Source organism: Vulpes lagopus, chromosome 17 (assembly GCF_018345385.1).
Source record: "Vulpes lagopus strain Blue_001 chromosome 17, ASM1834538v1, whole genome shotgun sequence".
NCBI lineage: Eukaryota > Metazoa > Chordata > Mammalia > Carnivora > Canidae > Vulpes > Vulpes lagopus.
In genome coordinates, this window is record NC_054840.1 from 31,353,048 (window position 1) to 31,370,734 (window position 17,687).

At 61.5% G+C, this 17,687-nt stretch overlaps 1 protein-coding gene across 3 annotated transcripts in view; it reads right to left on the minus strand.

Moving 5' to 3' along the window:
• Positions 1–3,124: 3,124 nt before the first annotated feature.
• Positions 3,125–17,687, minus strand: part of SLC9A3 (solute carrier family 9 member A3) — a 43,813-nt gene continuing 29,250 nt past the window's right edge. For 2 of the 3 annotated variants that reach the window (XM_041731886.1, XM_041731889.1), the window contains exons 4-17: positions 17,133–17,211; positions 16,401–16,578; positions 15,398–15,618; positions 12,857–13,059; positions 12,364–12,453; positions 12,199–12,269; positions 10,990–11,119; positions 9,387–9,502; positions 8,670–8,799; positions 8,258–8,434; positions 8,016–8,088; positions 7,506–7,619; positions 6,984–7,227; positions 3,125–5,750 (exon numbers count right to left, since the gene is read on the minus strand). In XM_041731886.1, the coding sequence (XP_041587820.1) occupies positions 5,747–5,750; positions 6,984–7,227; positions 7,506–7,619; positions 8,016–8,088; positions 8,258–8,434; positions 8,670–8,799; positions 9,387–9,502; positions 10,990–11,119; positions 12,199–12,269; positions 12,364–12,453; positions 12,857–13,059; positions 15,398–15,618; positions 16,401–16,578; positions 17,133–17,211 (1,830 nt within the window). In that variant the 3' untranslated portion in view covers positions 3,125–5,746. Of the gene's footprint in view, positions 5,751–6,979; positions 7,228–7,505; positions 7,620–8,015; positions 8,089–8,257; positions 8,435–8,669; positions 8,800–9,386; positions 9,503–10,989; positions 11,120–12,198; positions 12,270–12,363; positions 12,454–12,856; positions 13,060–15,397; positions 15,619–16,400; positions 16,579–17,132; positions 17,212–17,687 lie in introns of those variants that run through there. The other variant, XM_041731887.1, reaches the window with a different exon arrangement.

Genomic DNA, 17,687 nt, shown 5'->3' on the forward strand with positions numbered 1-17,687 from the left:
TAGACGACTTCCCAGATGTGAAGGTTTTCTTAGTAGGGATGATCTGGTAAAGCCTCCAGTGCCAGGAAGCTGCGTTCAGGTTCAGGGTGTGCCTCAGCCCACATGGGGCCCTGTCCCGCTGCAGGCTCTGATGTGCTGAGCCCTGCAGGAGTCAGGCAGGCGTCTCCCCAGTGGGTCTCGCCACAGGTTCCATGCCACAGGTTCCAAAGGAGCACCCCTGGTACCGGGTGGGTGTGGCTGGGCGGAACCTTGAGGGGAGAGAGTGATGTCAGGAGCCTCGGGTCTGATGAAGTGAAATCGCCGGTGAAGGCAAACATTTACGTGACACGGGATCCCTCAGGCCCCTCTGCATGGCCATCTCTCCACGCCAGAGGCTCTGGTGGTGGCCTCGTTTGCACATTAGTCTGGAATCGCACAGTAAACGGGCTGCAGCAGCATAAACAGTGGGCCATTTGCGGGTCCTGACCTGTCCCCACCAGCCGCAGTGGGATCTCAGGTATGCTTGCACCCTGGTTCACCGAGTGCTGCGGGCTAACGGGGGGCAGGGAGAGTTGCCCCTGGGACTGCTGGGTCAGGAGGGGGGAGTGCAGCCCCTTCCCCACTATGCCACCAGCCCCGCAATGCAGTCCCTCTGCTGCTCTTTGTGCGGATGCATGGCCTGCTTGGAGCACTCAGCGCAAGCCTCCGAGGGGCTCTGTTTCCTCTCCAGCCACGCTAAAGACAGAGTCCATCACTGCACTTATTTTCTCTTCTGGAGAGTAAACAATTCACCGGTAGGACTTTTTCTTCTAAGAATCAAAACCTAAATGCAATTAAGTGACTAAACACCAGATGCAGTTCTTAGAAATGCTTCTGGCTCAGAAGAGAGGTAACTTCTATAAATACGGAACTAATGTCCTATCTCTTTGTGTCTGTGTTAAGTGTATGTTTTACCATCTAGTGAGGAGTAAGTGCCAAATGTTTTCAAACTAATAAAGTCAACAGTTAACTATCACTAATTATTGTCCCTTATAACAGTAAAAATACATTTATTATTTCACTGTCTGAATTTTCACTCCACGTTACTTCAGGAAAAAATAACGAGGGTGAACATTCAAATAATGACGGCAGATCCCCATGGCACATCTGGTCCTTGCAGTGTTCTTGCTCTGGCTGTGGGATGGTCACCCCAGCTTCGGGGATGGTGGCGGCAACGGTGGGTGAAGCTCTGGCCACCTGGCATGAAGGCCAGGTGCCACATTCCAAGTAATGGGACATCTGACTTTGAAGGCAGTCCATTGACCAGGGTGGGGTGAGAGTGGGCAGCGGAGGGCCACGTCCCGGGGGGCAGGGGACAGCCTAGGGGACAGTCCTCCAGGCCACATGCTGGGAAGTGGGTTTAACAGGTTAGGCAGCCTGCAGCCCGTACCAAGAACAGGTCGTGTTGGGCCACTGTGGCCTCACTGGTCTTGGGGTTGTTATTAGAACACTTGCCATTCAGTTGAGAGTATCTTTCAAGGTAGGGGATCTCCTTGACATTAAAGTTTTATTCATCGGATTTCCAGGGCATGGTGGAGGGGTCTCCTGAACACCATAGTGTAGTCATGTGAGCACAGACACTGATGCTTACCTGGAGGGCTGCATATAGTCCACGCACGGAGTGCCTGGGGAGGGAGGGCCACACGGGGGCTGCTGGCTGCCCTGCCCGCCCTCCTGGATGTGGCACGGCCCTGCGAGGACACATGGCTCAGAGCCGGGAGAAGCCCAGAGAGGGGCTCCCTGAACAGCAGGCCTGGGAAGAGCCAGTGGGGCTGCAACAGACACGGCGGGTTGAAGTGATGCTCCTCCCAGCCCCAGAGGACCGGACACGGATGGACACAGACAGATGTGGCCAGAGGACTCCCCACAGAAGCAGAGAAGCAAGGCCTTGGCCTCACTGGGGCCTCTTAGCAGTGAGTTTATTGTTTTAAGCTGACCAGTTTGCAGTACTTGGCTTAGTCCTAGAACCCCTGCTCTTTGGGACTCCTTCCTATCAGCTTTGAAATGGCTAAAATTTGATTAGACTCCTCTTTAAAAACTACCTGCAGACTTGGCATTGATGTGCTATTTTCTTTTTAAAATAAACATCAGGGACACCTGGGTGGCTCAGCGGTTGGGCTTCCGCCTTAGGCTCAGGGTGTGATCCTGGGGTCCTGGGATGGAGTCCCGCATCGGGCTTCCTGCATGGAGACTACTACTCCTTCTGCCTATGTCTCTGCCTCTCTCTGTGTCTCTCATAAATAAAAATTTAAAAATTAAACATCAAGATTTTAACTATTAAGAGATGTGGGGGCACCTGGGAGGCTCCGTTGGTGAAGCGTCTGCCGTCAGCTCAGGTCATGGTTCCGGGTCCTGGGATCGAGTCCGCATCGGGCTCCCTGCTCAGCGGGGAGTCTGCTTCTCCCTCTCCCTCAACTGCTCCCCTTGCTTGGTAAAAAAATTTTAAAAAATTAAAAAGTAAAAGATGTGTCTGGGGGTGCCTGGGAGGCTCTGTTGTTTGAGCGTTGGACTCTGATTTCAGCTCAGGTCGTGATCCCGGGGTCATGAGATGGAGCCCCGTGTCGGCATCTGTGCTCAGCCGGGAATCGGCTTCAGATCCTCTCTCTCCCTCTGCCCCTCCCTCCACACCCGTGCTTGTGCACTCACTTTCTCTGCAGGGGCAGGTGTGCAGCTCTGAGTCGGGTCACCCACACTTCTGCCCTCCCATCAGCCTCCTCTTGACCGTCAGAGCCTGCCCTTGCCCACTCAGGCTCTGGGCCCGGCTCCGCCAGCCCCTCTCCTCAGCCCTGGGCCCACCCCCTCTCAACATCTCAGGGGCTTCATCTTTCCACTCTGGCTGGGTGGCTCCTGCTCTGCCCTTTCCAGGGCCTGCGCCCTGTGTGCAGGGATGAGTCTGAGTGCGTGGTGGCATCCGCCCACCTATGGCTAGGACATGGAACCAGCTCTCGGCCCAGGATGTGCAGCCGTCGCCAGTCCCAGTGCCCACCTTGCGCCATAGAAGGGGCTGCCTCTGCACGCACGTGCATGTCAATGTTGATTTCAGTGCCAGAGCAAACTGCCCCTTAAATCTCCTCCATACGATTTCTCACAAAGTTTCCACCCACAGTGCCTCGAAACATGTTTAATAGACTTGATCGTGCAGGTGTGACAGGGTCTGTGATGGGCCCCTGTCCAGCGCATCCAGGGCAGCCCTGTAAGGCACATTGTTCTGTGATCAGGGGTTCACAAAATTGACTAAGATTACATTCACCAAATTCACATACACAATTTTCACCACTCCTAACTCAGCGTACATTTCTACTAGAGTTTCAATGAAAATTTTAAATCTCCTTTCACAATAGAAGATTCACTAGTACACAGTACAGAAGCACTGTAACAAAGTTATTTTCAAGAAAATACAGAAGTGAGAATTAGCAACTCGTAGATTTGTGTTCTTTATAGTCTACCATAAAGTAGGCCAAAGTTCAGTACGAAATAAATAGGAATTTTTCTAATAAAAAATTTTACAACAGTTTTCCTAAGGAAATACATTCATAAGACGTTGTTTACATTCTGTTTTACAACGACAAGAACGGCTAGGATTCTTGTCTATGAAATGTATCCACAGCACTAGGGCACATAGGACTGTCCACAGAGGAAACACCAGCACTTTCTCTAGGGCTTGAAATGTGGGATTCCACCAGGGAGGCTTCCTACCTGGACTGGGGTTCCCTCGTGGCCGTTCAGCGAACTGGCCGTCCAGCACAGAAAACCCTAGCCAAGTGCTGAGCCAGGAGCCATCTGTCAAACAGATGCATCACCTGCCGGTTTACTACCTCTGGTGTTGAGGGGATGCCTCTGACCCACTTCCCCCGACTCAGCCTCTGCTCTGCAGCTGGGAACTGGGCCCAGGTGAGTTGTTAAGGCAGCTGGAGGTGCCAGACCAGCTGGGCTGGGGACCCTGGAGGCCCTGGTGTGTCAGGGCCTCCCTGATCTGGACGAAGCACTCTGCAGGGAGCGGACAGGGCATGTGCCCTCCTGGCCATGGGCCCAGTTGCTGCGGGGCCTGGGCTCACTGACAGGCAGGTTTTGTTCTGTGGGTAATGGCTGGAGTTTGTGCTTATGGAATTGGTCATAATGGTTGCACACTGTGGGGTAACTGTGGAAAGCCCAACCCCACCAGGTATGTGTGATTCCAGTAAGGAGAAGATCTGCTGCCATCAGGGTCAGGAGCTTCGTGTTGCTGAACAGCCTATGGCAAAGGTGTAAACAGCAGATGTACAGCCTCTTTCCAGCAGCATCCCAATGAGCACGATTAAAACCCTACAAAGTGCTACCCGCCTCACTGTGAGGGCTGTGGGAATTTATACCATCACAGTGTGGTCCCGGCACAGCTGACGCTCCTGAGCAGAACAGGGCCGGGCCTCTTGAGAAAAGCTTCTAGGAGTGTCCGTATCCCTCTGATCTTTACTACGTCTTTCTCACGCAAAACCCAGTCTGAGGGCCAGGCCAGGGCACATGAGGGCCCCGTCCTGGGCTCACTGGGGCAGCCTCCTCACCCACCTCAGCCGCTCCCCCCACTGGACCGCCAGATGGGTCTCCCTCTGGGGTGGGAGGTGAAGGGGGCAGCCCTGTCCCTGAGACCCTGGAGGGGGTGAGACTGCGGGCCACAACATTCTCAGGGCTGGGGGGGCGGGCCTGTGCGCTGTGCCAAGTCTCCTGGCACTCCACGCGGGTAGGCAGCTCCGCCCACCGGGCCTTGACCCCATGAAGGTGCTTGCTAAGTGACAGCCCTGCCAGACTCAGCTGGAGCTGTGTAGACCTGTCCACACGGCCCGTGCAACCTGTGACACAGCCTGGGCCATCTCCCGGTGTCGGTGTCCGCGGGACTGCTCCGGCCGGAGACCAGGTGCCCCCGCAGCACCTGCATCCACAGGCCGCCCCACCCACACCTGGGCCAGAGCCACCCCGGTGCTGGGCTCTGACCTCACAACACACAAAGGGTGAGCACGCGACAGTCCCTAAGGGGACAGGCAGTGCGGGGCACGGGGAGTGGACCGGAGGGGCCAGGTAGGGCCGGGCTGCCCACATCCCCGAGGGGCGGGCCTGCAACGCAGCGTCCGCACCTGGCCCGCCCACGTCACTTCACGGGGGCTCCGTGTCCCTGCCAGTGTTGATGGGAGGGAGGACGCCAAGCGGCAAGACCTGGAGCCGGACGGAGCCCACCTGCGGGGCGGTGGACGGAGCCCACCTGCGGGGCGGTGACGCGCTGGGGCCGCGCAGGTGGCCGGCGCAGGTGGCCTCGGGCCCTGGGCCCCGCCCGCCCGGCCCCGCTCTGTGCAGGCGGCCGCCCCGCGGACACGCCGGGGCCTCGGGTCACAGCGGCGTCTCCTCCTGCTCCAGCGCGTGCGGCGGCGCGTGGCACGACGGCGGCAGGGACGCGAGCTTCAGCAGCGCCGGGCGGCGGCGCGCGCGGGGCCGCTGGAACGAGCGCCGGCTGTGCACCCTGCGCGCCGCCGCCGACCGCGCATGCGCGCCCGGCCCCCCGCGGCGCTCCGGCCCCGCCCCCGCCCCCGCCTCGCGGTCGGACGGCGCGGCGGGCGGGGCCTCGGGGGGCGGGGCCTCGGGCGGGGCCGCGGCGGGCGGGGCCGGGCTGCGGGCGCGCGGGCGCGGGGAGCGCGCGGGGAGCGCGGGCTTCTCGGCGGCGGGCGGGGACGCGCGTCCGGTCAGCGGCACATCGGAGCCCGTGTCACCTGCAGGGGAAGACGGCGTGAGCGCCGCGGGCACCGGCGGGGGCCTCGGGTCCCTGCGGGTGGGGCGGGCGGAGCTGCCACAGCCCCCGGGCGGGGACGGAATCACAGGGACACCCCGGCCCGTGGACCCCCCCACATCGTCCAGGGCCCCACCGCCACCACCGGTACAGTCTCCGGCCCTGGCCTGGCCGTGTGGCCAGCGCGGCCCACGGTGACCGGGTCGGGGGAGGACTAGCTCCTGCAGCCCCTGGGTGTCCAGTGTGTGCCCGCCCTGGCAGCCACCCTGCCGGGAGATGGTCCCCGCCGCGCGGCCTCTCCGGGTCGAGGAGGGTGTGGGGTTCAGAGGCAGAAGCCGGGAGACGGCAGAGGAGCAGCAGAAGCACCCAGAGGTCCTGCCCACCCGGCGAGCCACGAGCTCACTCCCCAGTAACATCCCCGCCACCCCGGCAAAGCGAGGCTAAGGCTGCACCAGGCAGCGCCCCTCACACTTGCTGGAACACCCCACAGGGAAGGGATGGACGCCCCTTCAAGCCTCCGTAGGAGAGAATCACAGCAGCTCCTGCTTCAGTTGGAATAAGTGGGAAAGCGTCCTGCGTGAGCCCCTCCTGTGCTGGGGCAGGTTTCCTGTTTCCTCCCAAGCACCCACCAAACACCCAAAGGAAACATGAAATGAACCCAAAACCTTGCATCAAGGGGCAAACCCTCTTTCCTGCAGAGTAGGTGCCACGCCCCTGCCTGCCACCTTGCCTTGCCCCGCCCCCAAGACCGCCTGCTCTGGCCTCCCCTCCCAAGCGGGGGCTGCTCTGACCTGGAGAGGCTTGCCCCCCCACTCCCCTGGACCCTTTCCTGGAGCTCATCTGTATGAGGCCGAAAGGGACCCGATGCTCTTCTCCTGGACTCACTTCTTTCACATGGGCCTTTCCCAAAGCCCCAGGGCCTTTGGGGAGAAAAAGAGATGTGCCCACGCAGCCCCCCACCCAGCCCTGCTCTGAGCTCAGGACAGGCTCATGGCGGAGCCCAGAGCCCGGGACTTAGAGATCTCAAACAGCTCTGGATCCTGACATCTCAGCAGGAGAAGGTGAGACTCGGAAGGGTGTCCTAAGAAACGTGCAGCTGGAAAAGAGGCTTAGAGGGAGGAAGAGTGAGCAGAACTCAGGTCCAGAGCCAGAAAGGCAGCCAGCTAGGGGAGAGGAGCTGAGGAGAGAGCAGGTGTCAGGCGGGGTCAGGAGTTACATGTGCGTGGACTCAGGGAGGGTCGTGTGCGGCTGCTCCTCGGGGCCATCGGCCTGCAGAAAGGAGTCCACGGACTTGGTGCTGAGGCGGAAGGGCGCCAGGCGGTGGAAGTTGCCCGGAGAGCAGGGGATCTGCACACGAGCCCTCTGGGAAGGCACCACTGTCTCCCCGGGGGACAGCCAGGGTGGCACCCTGGAGAGGATGCCCAGGTCCTCATCCGGGGAGAAGACGGGGTTGTCAATCCCTAGGAGAAAGGGCAAAGGTGAACCTGGACAGCAGGGAGGAAGGGTGCAGCCGACAGTTGTCCTGCCGCCGCCGACACCTGGAAGGTCACTGGAAGGTATCTGGGGTCTGCTGTGTCTCTCCGTCTACGGCAGGCCGGGCAGGGGACAGCTCCCTGCTCCCCACTTGCAACTCACCCCCACGTGGACCCAGCACCAGGCCTCCCTGGCCCTGCGGACCCCATAACCACCAACGACGTGCCCACTTCTGGGGCCAAGGAGGGCCGGCCCCAGCCCTCACCTGAAGGGGAGTCCGTCGCTGTGGCGTCTTGAGTGATGTTCGCCAGGAACTCGATCCCCCCACCCGCTTCGGCACCATAGTCGGGAGCCTCCTCTGGGTCTGAAAGTTCCAAATCTGGTGGAAGGGAGGGCAGCATGAGGGACGTGGGCTGGCTGCAGACACCCCGCTTAGTGCCCTTAGCAGACAACCCCGAGCAGCTGGCAGAGCACCCCAGGGTCATTGCCCATCCCATCTGGGCGGCTGGCCGGGTGGCAGTGCCCACACAGTGCATCCACCCCTCCTGGCCCCACGCCTCCTCCCCACCCAGCCTGGCCCTTGGGCCTGGGAGTGTGGGACCCCACTCGGGGGCGCTGGCCACCGGCCCCAGTGCCTGGGGCCCTCACCTGCCCTGACCTGGCTGCCGAGGGGAAGGGCGTCCGTGGCAGGATGGCCCTCTGCACCCCGGCTGCCCCATCACCATCCCTGGGTCCTGCTGGTGAGCGTGTGTGCTGCCCCGGCCCCAACCCGTACCTTTCTCGTTAATGGTGAAATTGTGCACGGGGCTCTCCAGGGGCAGTTTCCCGTTGGGAATACTGCTATTTCTCTGAGAAGCAAAAGGAAACTGTTAGCGGGTGTGGGCACAGCCGCACCCGGGCCCCAACGGCCCCAGGGGAGCTCTGCTCTGTGAGGGGGTACAGGTGCAGACTCCCACAGGCCTGACCCTGTGGGTGTGACCCCTGCCCCCAGGCAGCCCCACGGTCCCTGGCCCTCACCCGCTTCTGGGCACGTTCCCTCTTGTACAGCTTCGCCGCCTTCTTGTTCTGGCCGATGCCCAGCTTGGCAGACTTGAAGGACTCCAGGCGCTTCCGCATGGTCCTGTGGAAGATCTCCTTGTCCTGCTTCTCGTCCTCGTTGGGAGTTAGCTCGTGCCGACTGTATAGGTGCTTGTACTGGGGCAGAGGCAGGCGGGACGGTCACACGTGGGGCGTGGGAGGACAGCTCACCGGGTGGGGGTGCCGGGGCTACCCCGACCCCAGCCAGACAGACCCAGGTGTGGGAGAGCCCAGGCCACCGCCTCCCGCAGCCCTTCTCAGCCTGAGCCTTCACTGCACTCTTGTGAGGACCTCTGTACCAGGGTCGGGAGGCGCCTGAGGGCTGAACCCCGCCCAGACTCTGCACACCCACCTCCTGCCGGGGCTTGTACAGGTACTGCTGCAGGGTGTGGTGAGTGACCATGTCCTCCGTGTCACGGATGCTTCTCCTCCTCTGTTCCAGGGACTGCATGTCCAGGCACACCGCACTGACATTCTCCCTCCTGTATGGGGGCCTCGGTGATCGCCTGGCCTTCCTGCCCCTCACCCATGAGCCTGACCACCACTGGCCCCCTGCCCTCCTAACTCACCCCCCTCCAGCCCGGTACCTGCACACCAGCTGAGCAAGCCCCAGCCATGCAGCCCTACAGAGTCAAGAGGTCCAGAATCCAGGACCAGGGGTGGGTGTAGGGGCACCAGGGATGAGGTCTCAGCCCCAAATCTCCATCTGGCCCTCCCCACCCTTAGTCTCACATCAGGCAAATGCTAGCATTTACTCCAGGTGCATCGTGCAGGGGTACACCTGGCACCTGTGTGCACACCCTCCCTGGACCCCTCAGGGGCCCAGCCAGGGGTCTTTATTCGACCCCTGATGGCTCTCAGTTCCCTACACGTCCATTGGCCAGTGTCTGTCCGGAGGGGCCCTGCTGCCTGTGCCCAGGAAGGCCTGGGAAGTACAGGTCAGGTCAGGCAAGACCCCTGCCCACAGCAGCCAGCAGCCACTAGGGTCACAGCAGGGGGTGGGGGGGTGGGGGGGCAGGGGTGGGGGATGGCCTCTTCTGGCAGAGCCAGTGTGAACCTGGGCACGTACAGGAGGTAAGACACCGAGGCCTCCACGGTTGAGGGCCGTGGCGTGCTGAAGTCCACGTTGACCATGTTGTCAGTGCTTGGGGAGCGGATAAAGGCCAGGGACCCACGGCGCTCTCCCTGTGGGCAGGAAACAGTCTTTGTCCACGCACAGCCTGGCGTGCCTCACAGCCAGGTGACCGCCAGCCCTGGAGAGCTGAGGCCACAGTGAGGCCACGCTGAATGGTCGAAAAGGAAAGGGAAGAGGGAACCCTGGGTCCCTGAACCAGCCCCTTGGGGGCACGGGGTGCCAGGAGACACTGCAGCTCCCCACAGGACTGGGGAAATGCCCCCAGGGCCCTGGGGACTCCCAGCCAGCCATCCTCGGTGCCCCAGAGAGGGGAACAATAGAATCATGGGCCGGGGCACGTGGTGTGGTGGGCAGTGGGGGCCCTGCCAGTGCCTGCACCTTCCATGTGGGGCTGGGGCATCACTGTGTCCCAGGGACACACTGCACACACAGTCAGGACCACCTCTCCTGATCCCTCATCCTGGCTCTAGAGCCCCCGAGGGCGGAGGTCCGGGCATTGAACTCTCCCCACCCAGGGCCAGAGGGCAGACAGCAGGTGTCCTTGTCCTGCCGGGGTCTGCAGCTCATGGACTGGAGCCCAGGGGAGTGGGGTTGGCCCAGCACAGCTCAGTAGGTGCTCATCTGCCTGCGGCCCCTGCCCGCCTGTGCCTGGGAGGGACCCTGGGTTGTGCTGGGGCATCAGGCTGTACACCGGGTGTGGACAAGCCCCTGGAGATAGGGATCCATGTCCCCCCTGAAAGAACAGATGCTTCTAGGGCTCCACCCTCTACGAGGTCAAGGGCTTGCTAAGAGGGCTTGTCCCTCCAAAGGGAAGTGCAGACCTCTAGCTCACCAGGCCCCATGTGGGTCCAAGCTGGCGAGGCGCCAGGTGACCTCAGGCCAGGGACCATGTGTGGGGACACAGTGGGGCAAAGGCAGCTGAGTGATCGATGCAACGACCAAGGCATGGTCACACGTGTGCACTGAGAAGCCAGGAAGTGCCACTTGGAGGCCTGTGGCTACCAGGGAGGGGCCAGCCAGACTGTGTCCCCGGAGGAGTGGGTTTAACCTGAGAGAGACCTGTATGACTGAGTCACTCTGACATCTCCAGTCCCTGGGAGGCTGTGGGTTGGCGCAGGACACGTGGCCTCAGACACTACGGGATCCAGAGTCACTGTGCGGCCCATGTGGCAGGGCCTGTCCCTCATCCTTATGTGCACCTGGAGCCCACTCATCTACCTCACACTGCACGGCTGTGCATACCGTGTGCACCCGTATATTGGGGGCATGACTCCATGAGGCCCTAGAGTGTCCTACAGAGAGCCGTGGGGGAGGGTTCTGTGCCTCAGCTCCCGCAGCCATTCTCAGGGTATCGGGGGACCCATGATCTTAACGGGGTGAACTCATCATTGACCTCGGCATGGTGCTGCTGGGCCTCAGCGGGGGGGGGCCTTCCCTGGCCCAGTGCCTGAGACCCCAGTAGCTGCCCACATCCCATGTCTGGGTGTTGGTTCAGCCCCCAGCTCTCACAAAGAGAACACATGGAATGTTCTGGTACCTCAGCCACATAGCTGATGGCATCTTTCAGGTTGAGTTCATGGAAAACATTGAGAATCCGATCGCGTGACTTCTGAGCAGACTTTCTCATAAGGATTTTGCTGAGGAATTTCCTATCAAAATTGGACCACCTGGGGGGGGTTCAAAGCAACACAGACGTCAACGCTGGGGTGGCCCCAGGATGGACAGGGCCCCTGGCAGCAGGTGGGGGTGGGGAGCAGGGGTCCGGTGGGCCCGGGTCTCCCACTGCCCAGACCTGTATGCACGGGTCTCCCAGGAGCTCAGACCAGGGGACGCCCTCCCGCCCCCCACCCTGATTTTTATTCACCCAACAACCACAAAGGTGAGTTCTAAAATGAAAGCAATAAACATCAGGGGTGCTGGTTCCTCATCTGTGCTCTGTTCCTTCCTTCCTGCCTGAAGGCCTGTCTCACCAGAATGTATGTGGAATTATGGATTCTGTTTTCTCATTCAATACAGTATTGCAGAGCTTTCCAGTGACTCTAACCTTCTGGAAAGGGTGGGGTCAGGTGAGGGCAGGGCCCTGGGGCCCTCAGGCCTTGGCTACAGGGAAGTGGGCACATTTTCCTGCAGAGGGATTGGCTGGGGGAGGAGGGACCCCTGTGGGGAGAACCAGGCTCTAAATCCTGCACAGAGTACTGGCTCAGGAGAGCACAGTGCCAGGGCTGATCAGAGGGGTAACATCCAGCTGAGCCCCATGTGGTGGGGGAGGGAGAAGAGGGGCTGGGAGTGGGGAGGGGGGATCTCAAGGGGAGGGACAGGGGGAAGAAGGGGGAGGGGAGTCCCGGGGGAGGGGAGTCCCAGGAGGAAGAGGGGGAGGGGTGGAGAGGGAGAGGGGGAAGGGTGGGGAAGGAGGGGGGTCCTAGGGGGATGGGGGTCCCAGGGAGAGGAGGGGGAGGAGGGGGATGGAGGTCCCAGGGAGAGGAGGGGGAGGAGGGGGATGGGCCTCCCAGGGGGAGGAGGAGTCTCAGTCTGACAAGCAACCTTCTGGCCCCTTCCAAGGAAGTGTTCTTGGTTCCCTAGGGCTTTGTGGGGTTGGTTTACAGGCAGGTGAGCAGCTCTTTCTACCCTGTGTGTCCTCTGTCCTCTGTCCTCCGTCAAAGGCAGAGGGAGGGGAGCTGACAGTGGAGACCAACATGGCTCCACGTGTCCTCGTTTCCGTACAGCCAGGGCACCTGCTGCCACTTACTTGTCTCTGAGGTAATTGTGTCCAATTTGCCCGGATATGTCCTCAATGGCTGAGAGAATGTGGTCAAAAGCCTTTCAGGGGAAGGAGAGGGGCATTAGCATCACGTGGAGGGCTGCCCCCACCCCGGCCCCCCTTCCCCACACCCCCACCCCGCCCCGCTCCTACCCGGCCATGCAGCTTCTCGTTGAGCTTGGGCTCCCGATGTTCACTCCTTTTCACCTTCAGCCACTGCACCAGGGGCTTGATGGTCAGGCCCTGGAAGACGGGGACGACCCTGGTGGCCGGTGGGCTCCACCCCAGGGCCCAGCCTGACCCACAGAGCCCCTGGGACGTGAGTCCGCGGCCACCCCCAGGTGCAGGGGGCCCTGACGCTGCTCTGAGGGCTCCGGGGTGGCTGAAGTGGGACACTGCCCTGGGGGGGCCCTGGGCAACGCCACCCTAACTGGGGCTTCATCAGCCAGCAGCGCGGGAAGGAGGGAGGACGTTTCTAGACCAAATGGTGCCGCGTCCCCTGTGGGGCCACATGAAAACCTACAAAACGGCTCCTAGTTACTAAAATAGTAAAAACCAATTAGGGCTTCGAGGCTGGAGAGGCTGGTGGCAGCGTGGGGCTGGCAGGCGGGGTCAGGGGACAGGCAGGTCACGGCCTCCCCCCTACCTGGAAGATGACGGTGAAGAAGACCACGATGATGGTGGTGCTGACGAACAGGTTCCTCTCCTTCACCTTCTTCTCGTCCAGGAGGACGACCAGGGCGAAGGCCACGGCCCCGCGCAGGCCGCCGTAAGACATGACCACCTGGTCTATGATCTCCAGCTGCACCATCCGGTACCGGTTCAGAACCCACGTCTGGAGGACGACACCTGCGGGGGGCTGGGCTGAGCTCCAGGGCACCGGGTGGGGCCGGCGGAGGCTGCCTCCCCCCTCCCCCTCCCCCCAGCACCGCCATCCCTCCCTCCCTCACCACCACACCCCCCCAGCCCTCCTGGCTCCCTCACCCCTCCCCTCTCCCTCCCTCCCCACCCCTTCCAACTCATCTCACAAACCCCTCCCAGCTTCCTTACACACACCTTCTTACCCCCCAGCTCCCTCACACACCCCCACCCCTCCCAGCTCCCTCACACACACCCCTCACCCCCCCAGCTCCCTCACACACACCCCAAGCTCCCTCACACACCCCCACCCCTCCCATCTCCCTCACACCACCCCCCTCACCCCCCCAGCTCCCTCACACACACCCCAAGCTCCCTCACACACACACCCTCACCCTCCCAGCTCCCTCACACACACCCCAAGCTCCCTCACACCCACACCCCTCACCCCTCCCAGCTCCCTCACACACCCCCCTCACCCCCCCAGCTCCCTCACACACACCCAAGCTCCCTCACACACACACCCCTCACCCCTCCCAGCTCCCTCACACCACCCCAAGCTCCCTCACACACACACACCCCTCACCCTCCAGCTCCCTCACACACCCCCCTCACCCCTCCCAGCTCCCTCACACACCCCCACCCCTCCCATCTCCCTCACACACACCCCTCACCCCCCCCAGCTCCCTCACACACACCCCAAGCTCCCTCACACACCCCCACCCCTCCCATCTCCCTCACACACCCCCCCCTCACCCCCCCAGCTCCCTCACACACACCCCAAGCTCCCTCACACACACACCCCTCACCCCTCCCAGCTCCCTCACACACCCCCCCTCACCCCTCCCAGCTCCCTCACACACCCCCACCCCTCCCAGCTCCCTCACATACCCCCCTCACCCCCCCAGCTCCCTCACACACACCCCAAGCTCCCTCACACACACACACCCCTCACCCCTCCCAGCTCCCTCACACACCCCCCTCACCCCCCCAGCTCCCTCACACACACCCCAAGCTCCCTCACACACACACACCCCTCACCCCTCCCAGCTCCCTCACACACCCCCCTCACCCCTCCAGCTCCCACACACACCCCCTCACCCCTCCCAGCTCCCTCACACACCCCCTCACCCCTCCAGCTCCCACACACACCCCTCACCCCTCCCAGCTCCCTCACACACCCCCCTCACCCCTCCCAGCTCCCTCACACACCCCTCACCCCTCCCAGCTCCCTCACACATACCCCCCCTCACACCTCCCAGCTCCACCTCGCCCTGTGGGGAGCACATGGGGGATTCCCTCCTCAGGCATTGATGGATTCTGCTCCCAGCAACGGGTCACAAAAACTCCAGCCTGTAGCCCTGCTCTCCCCACACCCTCTCCCCTGTGTCTACACTGTCTACACCAGCTACACTGTCTACACTGTCTATACCGGAACTCTCTCTTGACCGTGGGCCAAACCACCCCGTGGCTCAGCCGAGGCCTCACATTCTGGTGGCTCAGGCAGCTCCGGGACCACCGACCCTGCTTGCTCTGGCAGCCGCTCCTCGGAGCCCCCAGGCCCCGGGAAGCACAGGTGGTCCCCTACCCCCACCCCTACACAAACACAGCGATGGCCAGCTCGGTCATGGTCACGGCAGCCAGCAGGGCCCCTGCCTCACTGCAGCATCATCTGCTTCCTCAGTGACTGCATCCACAGTGAGTCCAGGGGAAACCAAATGGATTCCCCTGGGTTCTAGAACCTTCTACCCTGACCCCTCACTATGCTACCTCTATCTCAAGGGAACAAGGCCGTCCATCAGAGAGCCTAAACCTTCGCTGATGATAACCACTGGCCTGGCCATGCTGAGGCTCCCCAGGGTTTGGAGCCTGCTCCTCCCTGGGCCACACAAACCCCACATCCTGGCTCCCCACAGGCTCCCTCAGCCGGGCCCCAGTGTCCGCCCTCCACCATCCTCACCATCCCTAGTCATGCCCACAGCCCACCACCGCCCCCCATCCCTGGACACCTTATGCCCTGAGCATCCCTGTCATTGCCCCTCCTCCCTGTCATCTCCCTCATCCCCATCATCCCCATCCCTCATCCTCTCCCCTCATCCCCATCATCTCCTCTCATCTTTGTCATCCCCATCATCCCCCATCCTCTCCCCTCCTCTCCATCCTCCTCCTCCCCATTATCTCCTCTAATCTCCCTCCTCTTGGTCATCCCCCATCGTCTCCCCTCACCCTCATCATCCCCATCCCCCTGCCACTCCCCACCTCCCCATCATCCCTGTCATTATCTCATACACCCCTCATCCCCAGTACCCGCCCCCACCAGCGCCCTCACCAATGGCCCGGTACACAGAGATGAAGACCAGGGTCAGGAGCACGAAGGCCGTGTTCCACTTCCAGATGAGGGGGTTCACGGCCGAGATGCCAAGAAACATGAAGATGATGGTCTCTGCCCCACTGGCCAGCATCTTCATGGTGTAGCGCACGGTGGTGGCTGACTGCTCAGAGATGTTAGCCTTCACGTACTTCTGACAGCAGATGCCACAGAAGGTGATGCTGGGGGTGGGACAGGCACGCAGTGAAACCAGGGGCCGTGAGCTGCCGGGACGGGGCCCGAGGGTCTGCGTCCTGGGTACCCACCCACCCACCCACTGACGGGTGTTCTCTCAGAGCTGGGCCCAGGTCCCAGCAGCCCCCCAAGACCTGAGCCCCGAGCCACCCAGTGGGCTGTCTGCGCCTGACCACAGGCCAGCAGCTGGCTCTGGGGGGAGGTGCTGGGGCAGATGTGGGTCACGGGGTGCCTGCCAGCTTCCTGCCCAGAGCACCCAGAAGAGGCTGTGTGTAGGCAGAGCTCAAGGGCAGTTCTGTGAAAAGGCCAACTCATGATTTAAAACCTGAATAGGCCGGATTCTTCACCCATACAGTGGCTTCTCACCCCTCACAGGGAGGTGGCTGGGTAGAGGGGGCCAGGAGGGGCCAGGAATGTTTTGCCCCAGAGGAGAGGGTCCCCTCCTTCCTCCCCCACCCTCTCCCCCACCCTCTCCCTCCTCCTCTCCCTCCCTTCCTCCTCCCCCTCCCTTCCCCCTCCCTCCCTTCCCTCCTCCCCTCCTTGTCCCCCTTCCCCTCCCTCATCCTTTCCCTCCTCCTCTCCCCCTCCCGCACCCCCTCTCCCTCCCGCACCCTTTCCCTTCTCCCTTCCTCTCCCCTCCTCTCCCATCCTTGGCATAGCTGCTTGGTTGTGCTGTGGAGTGCCCCTGCCCCCCACCCCCGCACACCAGTGTGTGGCCCAGACACTATATAGCTCTGGCCCCTGGGCCGTGGGAGTGAGGGGAACTCACGCCAAGATGGCTGACAGCGATAGCATCTCAGATGTGAGGTAGGACAGGTAAGAGATGATGAACACGAAGCCCGGCTCGATGATACGCACGTGCTTGGTGAAGCGGGTGACCAGTGACAGCAGGAAGGCGAAGATAACACCCACCAGCGTGCCTCCTAGGCTCACCACGAAGAAGGACACTGCGGGTGGAGGATGCTGGCTGAGCTGCCTGAAAGGCCCTTTGTGGCCGGGCGTGGCTGGCCCGTGTGGGCTGGCTGACCAGCCGTCCTTCCAGACCATTCCTCACTGTGGGTTGCCTAGTAACCCCCACAGAGGCGCCAATAACTCAGCAAACAAGAAGCCAGTTCTTGCCCTGAGAGGCAGCCTGTGAAGAGCAGGGAGGCCTGGTTCCCCGCCCCCGTGTAGAGAAAGCCCAAGAAGGTGGCCTTGGGTAGGGGCATCCCTGGGACCCTGGGACACCAGCATCCAAGCCCCCAACCAGACATGCTAGTGGGTCTCATGGGGCAGCAGCCCCTGCCTCCCCAGTGTGGCCGGAACGCACAAAATTGTGTTCATGAAACACATGGTGGATGGGAGGGCCTGCTGCCGAGACTTCAGAGTGGAAACACCTTTTCCCTGCACAAGCTGTGGAACCCGGGGGTGGTGCTGGTGCCGAAGCCTGGAGGGGGTCCCCATGCTGGAGAGGAGACGTGACCCCATACTCCCCAGGCGCACAGACCCACCAGCCACATACCTATGCCTTTCACGCAGTCCACACCAGTCACCTTGTCACCTCCCAGCGTCACGAAAGATTCGAACACATTGTAGAGGACCTGGGAGGACAGAGAGGCAGGCATGACCTCGGGTCAGCCCTCCGCCAGTGCTCAGCCCGTCCCGACTCAGGGCCCAGGCCTTGAGGACTTGGGCTGGAAGGAGCAGCCCTTGGCAGCCCCCTATCCTGCAAACCCAAAATCACTGAGTGAGACCACCAGGAGGCAAGAATGGTCAATAAGACAAAGGCCAAAGATGAGATGAGAGTCAGAAGAACATTCTAGAAGGAAGGAGACCCTTCAGGAGCAAACGGGACCCTTTCATACTCTCAGCAAAGCAGCAATGATCACAAAGCTAACCCACTGTGGTTAATGGTTTTGTTTTCCAAGATGAAGCCAGAGTTTCATTTTCAGCGACTTCACTATGGTGCCAGCTCCTTGTGGTGGGCTCACACCCCTTGGCGTCTTCAAGTGTGGACATTTACACCTTATCCCGCCGAGATTTTCAAGATGAAAAGCTCAGGAACTGCATGCAGGCT